This window comes from Pteropus alecto, unplaced genomic scaffold (genome assembly GCF_000325575.1).
Source record: "Pteropus alecto unplaced genomic scaffold, ASM32557v1 scaffold344, whole genome shotgun sequence".
Lineage (NCBI taxonomy): Eukaryota > Metazoa > Chordata > Mammalia > Chiroptera > Pteropodidae > Pteropus > Pteropus alecto.
This window is the reverse complement of record NW_006434840.1, coordinates 260,729-267,446: the sequence shown is the minus strand read 5'-3', so window position 1 is coordinate 267,446 and position 6,718 is coordinate 260,729. Positions and strand designations below refer to the sequence as shown.

The 6,718-nt window shown below is 36.0% G+C and overlaps 1 protein-coding gene across 1 annotated transcript in view; it reads right to left on the bottom strand.

Annotated features, from left to right (window-relative positions):
• KLF8 (Kruppel like factor 8) overlaps window positions 1–6,718 on the bottom strand; it is a 238,893-nt gene that overhangs the window by 15,050 nt on the left and 217,125 nt on the right. Inside the window, exons 3-5 of the mRNA XM_025045984.1 lie at window positions 3,649–4,213; window positions 841–952; window positions 1–125 (exon numbers count right to left, since the gene is read on the bottom strand). The exon at window positions 1–125 is cut by the window's left edge and continues 3 nt beyond it. Coding sequence (XP_024901752.1) covers window positions 1–125; window positions 841–952; window positions 3,649–4,213 — 802 coding nt within the window. The remainder of the gene's footprint in view (window positions 126–840; window positions 953–3,648; window positions 4,214–6,718) is intronic.

Genomic DNA, 6,718 nt, shown 5'->3' with positions numbered 1-6,718 from the left:
GGTGGGCTTTCAGGTGAGAGCTTTTGGTGTATACTTTGCTGCATCCTGCAAAATCACATTGGTGAATCCGTCTTCTCTTCAAGTCAAGGGACTCTTCTCCCTGCATTTGGGTCATTACTGCTGGTCTGAGCGAAAAAAAAAAAAAAAAAAAAAAAAAGAGAGAGAGAGAGGGGAAGAAAAAAGAGAGAGAGAGAGAGAGAGAGAGAGAAATAGGGCCAAAGAATGATTTTAAAGTGGGGGCTAAATAAATCGACTTACATACAGTGGGACCACCTCATATGTGTATTTAATTTATGCAAATTTAACACTAGGTTCCCCAAAGAATAAACAATTGAAATAATCCCAGCAATTCTCTCAACTAGGCCATTATGTTCAGCAAGTGCAGTTTCCAGGAAGTAGCAATGTTTCCTTGGGTGGTTTCTGTTCCCACAGAGTGTGAGCATTTTTCACTCTAATAAGTCTCATTTTTGTGTTTAAAGAAATGTATTTTCCATATAAAACGGTTTCTAAAACGCAAGCTAACTTACTTCATTAGTTCCAACACTGAGAGACAAGACTGTTTTAAATTTAGAGAAACAGTATGCAACTGTACTTTATAGGAAATTTGCTGATTTTTTAAAGGTAAAATGGATGATCTGCAATTAGAACATAACTCCGTGGTAACATGCATGCCTATACACATGTATGCACACAAATTCATGCCTTCGCTGAGAAGGCAATTGTCCTATATTTTGTTGTCCTCAAATCTTACTATTGTGTCTGAGAATATGTTCCACTTCTATCAAAGACACACACATATAGACACAGAGACAGACATGAAGTAAAGACAAAAGTACTCACTCTTGCTGTAGTCCCTGAATACCCTGTAAGGCCAAGGATCTACTCTCATTTGCGCTCTCCTCACTGTCACTTGGGATTTCCAGTGGAGACATGGAGGTGGGGTCAACTTTCACTAAAAGCAAAGAAAAGGAGCAGTGTGGGCTATAAATATATGTGCCTCTGTCATCATTTTCAAGATTCCCAGTTTGGGCCAAAATAGGAAGTAGGAGCAAGATAGGGAAATAAAGAAAAAATCAAATATGGAAGAAGTGTATTTGTATATAAGCAAGAGAAGAACATTTAAAATTTTTAGCATAGTGGGGAACAGAAATTCCTTGAGAGAATACTGAGGAGCGTTCTGATACTACTAGAATAAACTTCTTTAGAATAGTGAGTGAGATAGGATAGCTTTCTCTAGGATAGAGTCTGGTTATGAGTCAATTCTTTATCTCTAGCTCCCAGGACAGGGTTTGCTGAAAAGTCAGGTTCAATGTCTGTTTGTTGAATCGAACTCTCTGAATAGTTCTCTGGCTAACCTAATATCAATGCCTAGGCTCAACTCAGAAGTAAGAACACATCCTTTGGCTTTTGTGCTCCTAAAAGGAAACAAGTCAATGAGCTGAAACACATATCTACTACCTAGTAGGTGCTTCATATATGTTACATCTTTCTCTTCCACTTATGTTGGGAGAAGCTCTCAAATATTTATTATTAATTACTGATGTTTCCAATGCCTAAAAGCTCAACCAAGTGGTCAATACTCTCCTAGATCTAATGAAAGATTCAAAACTTCTATATAGAAGAAACTTAAGGGTGGCAATAAGGTTGAATGAAGGAGAACTTGGCTAGTGCCTTCAATACATTGATTGTGGATCATTCACTAAAAAGTTTTAAGCATGCATCTCAGTATGTGTGTGTATCCATGTGTAGTGATATAAATGCATTAGTATATTAAATTGTTGTACATATTTTCAAAAATGAACAAAAATAAAACATGTAAGGGGTGAGAAAATGCATATATAAATTTTGATACTTGTGATCCAATTGTTTTGTGCACCTCCCCACAACAAGGTATAAGCATACCATTTTGGATACCACTGGGATAATGGTTTTAGCTTAGCTTAAAACTACATTAAACACTGTTAAAATGTATTCTGTTTATTTAGAGTGGCTCTGGAGGACTGATGGATATTCCAGGAGGATTCAAAGCCCCGTCAAACCATTCCTTGGTGCCACTACTATCTTGATATCAGCAACCTCTCACACAGGGAATTTTATTTTCTCATTTTCTTTTTTGTTTGCCTCTCCTTATTTGAGAATGGATAACCATATTTTAATTAACTTCCTTAAGGTATCTCAAAAACAAGATTGTTATGAACACTTATCATCACCAAAATTATCCACTATTCAATGATGGCATTTTATTCAAAAAGATACTGAAAAGTCTTAGCAATTTGATGCTTAGTGTATTGTTTTTCAGTCTCTTACATTTAGTGATGGAATGATCACAATGTATTGGATTTCAAAGGTAGAAAAGTTTATATATCTGAAATCTGATTCCTAGTCATTTCCGCCCACATATCTCCCCTGTGGTCTTTTTAATTCATTCTAAATATCTATCAGCTCCTCATTTCATGAATTTGAATCCTCTCATCATCCTAATCTCTCTTCTCTAATTATACTCCAATTTCCCAATATCCTTCCTAAGGTACAACATTCAAAATTAACTAGGATTTTACAGGTATGGTGAAGCAAAATATCTTGAGCCACTTCAAGAAGCCATATAATTTTTTTGATCATTCCCAATTACAAACTAAAGTCGATATACTTCCAGGAAAGAAACTTAGTGGTGGAGGATCATGGTGGAAGGGAGACTTAATTTATACTTTTCTGAATTCTGGACTTATTTTTAAAATAAAACAAAAGGAAAGATTATAGCAAATGAACTCTCTCCTGGACAAATTTTCAAGTTTGTTCAAATTATTTGTTGTAAGACAACTACTATCTACCACTGTGTTAGGTTCTCTGGAGATGCACAATGAGAAATAAGATACAGTTTTGTCCTTGAAGAATTTACAATTCAGTTGGGAAGAATTCCTGCAATATAGGTAAGTAAAAAGTAAAATGGAGGGTGATAGATGCTAAATGAGGAAGAACACAGAGAAGATGGCAATATTTCAAAGAAGACCATTTTTCCTGCAAGGAAGAGAAAAGGTATGATGTTGGAACACGCTGGCTAAGTATGTAGGGCTAGAAACATTCTCAACTTGTCTACCAAAGGATTTCTAATGGCACAGAATAATAAATACATTTCTCCTGGAAAATCCTAAGGTGGGTGCCTTAGTAAGCTTAAAACTAGTTTTGAAGTTTGTGTTTTATCTTAAAAGGTTATTCAAATTTTACATTTTTCTCTTTAATAAAATCATTTTAAAATATAAAATATTTTAAATTATTTGCTATCAAATTATTTACTATAGATTCCAGGAAGATAGACTGTATTTCACTCAAGGATATGCATACCCCAGTTTCAGAAGCATGGGCTAAACAAAAGAGCCATTGTACATTCTTTTTTTCTATTATAGAATGTAAAGCTCTTTTTATAGTTAACACACAATATTATATTAGTTTGAGGTGTACAACACAAATATTGTATTACCGTATGTTATTAAGTATTTAAGAAACATGATAAAAAAAGTGTTCATGAAAAGATTACTCTTGAAGTTGTGTGCAAGGATAATTGGAGGCAGTGAAGAGATAGGATATAGGACAACTCGAAAAGAGAACATATAATGAAGGTAAGGCCCAGGAAAGGAGTACATTGATGCTCACCTGATCCAGCATTTTTGCCATCTCCTCCAATGAGTGGGACTGTAATAGCTGCAGGGTTCCCATCTGCAGGCAAAGTGGTATACACCATGGGCAATGACTGTACCACTACAGGGATGGTCTTCAGGCCACCCATCTTATTTGGCAGGCTGACTGAGGGGATAGTGTGAATCAAATGTAAGATCTGTTGGCCACCAGTGCCCTGAGAGGAGGCCAGGATAGAGCCTGGAGTCAGAACGGTAGGGATGTTTGCTAAAGTGCCTGCATCAGATGTTGACATGGACACTATAGGAGTCTGGGGAGTGGGCTGTGGCTTGGGAGGACGTATTGGAGCTTGAAGCATGCTGGCAGGCTGGAGAGGAGCCTTGGGCTTGTGAAAGGAGAGGTCAACTGGTTCCACCTGGGGCAGATTGAAGTCATTAGCCAGCAGTTCTTCTGGTGGCTCAATCTTGATGTCATTAAACAGTGATGGGTTCTCCATGGGGTTGGCATCAAGGAGTGGTGGAGATGTCATATTACCTTTGTCTGCTGTCTTTGGCGGATCTCTGATTTGAACAGGGATAGTGACCTAAAAAAAAAAAAAAAAAAAAAAAGATGCAAAATGGTCAGTATTCGTGTGCTGAAGAAGAGACATGTGAGCAATAAAAGGAAGAAATCTCCAATCTCTTCTCATGGACAAAATATATAAAGAGTTGAAAGAAATGAAGCAGGAGTACACTAAGGATGATAAAAGAAGGAAAAATTTACTGAGCACCAGTATTAGGCACTGTATCAGTCAATTGATACAAATTGTTTTATTTAATCTTTACAATAATTCTGCAAGATTAATTAAAGTCAGCACTTTCTATGTATCCATTATAAGTGCTAAGCCCAGTGAGGGCACACATGAATAAGGTATAGCCACAAAGTGCATACTAAAATACTAACTAAAACGATAGAAACGGTGTGAGTAGCTTATATGTCATATCATAAGTGATGCAGCAGACATATGAGAGAGGTGTTTTAGAAAAAAAAATGAGATGATTTATTCTGTCTAGACAGGATCAGAGAAAGCTTCAAAGAGGAACTGAATTTTAGAAGGTACTAGAGAATTAATAGCAGTTGTATAGGCAGAGAAGGGGTAAGAAAGATAGTCCTGTCTACAGAGACATAACACAGACAATATGTTAGGAGATAATGATGCAGTACACTCAGTTGCATTACACGCAAAATTGAACTGTGCAACTTTTAAATTAAAAGAAATATGAATTAAATGAAAACTTCACAGGTAATATATAAAATAACATATAACCTCAATCTAATTAGAAACTCTCTAAGAATTCCATGAATTCTTAGATCAAGGGTATTATGAACTATGTATTACATTGTCAAGTAACACTCTGGACCTTGAAGATGGCCTTGGAGATGCTGGTGTTACTTTAGCCAGTAAACAAGGCTCCATTCTCTATCAGGATTATATTTGAGTTATAGAAGTTTTGATTTATGAGAAATGTCTAGGAATGTATCTCTTACACAAAATACACTACCCTTTATTTTTGCATACTTGGAATATGAGGAAAGGTAGAGTTCAAGGAAAGGCTAGGTGATAAAATATAATTGTTTGGAGGAGGGGAGTGACATGGGAAGAGATATTTCTGTGTGATTTAACTAGTTCCTCAATGAAGGATAAATTTAAAGAGGAATATGACTGGATTCAGAGACCAAAAAGGAAGCAAGAGGAAAAATTTGGTGAGACATTTATGAGGCAATTGCAGAAATTTGAATATTGATTGGGTATTGGATGATATTAAGAAATTATTGTTAATATTTAAAGGTTAGTTACGATTTTTAAAAATTTAGCTGAGAGATAATAAGGTCCTGAACTCAGAGGATGATGAGGGTCAAGGAGAGGGAGTGTCCTCTTATTCTCACTGCATTTAAAAAGCCCTCAGAGTATACTGGAGGTGCGTAAACACACCAAGAAGCATCCACGCTTCATCTACAGAATTGAGCCAGGATGATATCTATTGTCTCACTCTGCTATGCTATGACATTCTTGTTTGTTTGTTTGTTTGTTTGTTTGTTTGTTTTTAATTTACCATTCACCACCCCACTCAGGCCTCGTTTGTGGTCCAAATATTGCTTCAATTTGCTCCTCTAAGACATGACTCCTGTGATTTGTCCCAGTTTCACATACTTCTAAAGTAATCCATCCCTTACGGGTGAATCCACACCATCCAGGTAAGGGGACAGTAGAATTCTGTTGGTGAAAGGAATGGGGGAGGAGAGAAAGGGGAAGTTGTCAAAGATGGTTCTGCTGAATTTAAAAATTGCTTGTCCTCTGAATCCCCTAAATCAACTTAAGCTCCTTTTTTCCCTTCATTTCCCATTTATCTCTTTATCTGGCTAGTATTCTACCCAGATTAAAGGGGTAGAATCCTAGGAATCTCTAAGGAAAATAGGAAGAAGTATTCCTTTCTACAGTCTCTCTATCATGGCTGTCAATAAAATTGAGAAATAAAGTTACAACAGAAATCATAAGAGGTGAAATGTAATATCAGTCTCTATAAAAATATAGATTGTGAGTACAGATGTAGAAATAAACACTAAGTCTGTCAAAATACATTAAGAAAGAATCTATTTAACTATTTAGGGACTTTTTGGACTCTATGCTTTAGGCCCAGAAACATAAGGAAGCTGAAGATCTGAATTCTAAATATAAAGTCTAAATATAAAATGGAGACTACTTTAGCAACCTTACTGTCCTTTGTTAAACAGTTGCCATCTCTGAGACCTTAAGTGTTGCCTAGAATAATGCTATTAGTTAAAGGCCTTGTGCTTAGCTAAAATTTGATATACAGTTATTCATTTCATTGAAAAAAAATATTATTCAGGAAAATCCAAAATGGAAACTGAACGATGAAAAATATAGAAATTGAAGAACAGTCTACAGCCATGTCACCTTAAACAAGCCCGATGTCTGATCTCGGAAGCTAAGCAGGGTCAGACCTGGTTAGTATTTGGATGGGAGACCACCTAGGAAGACCAGGTGCTATAGGCATAAATAATAATAATAATAATAATAATAATAATA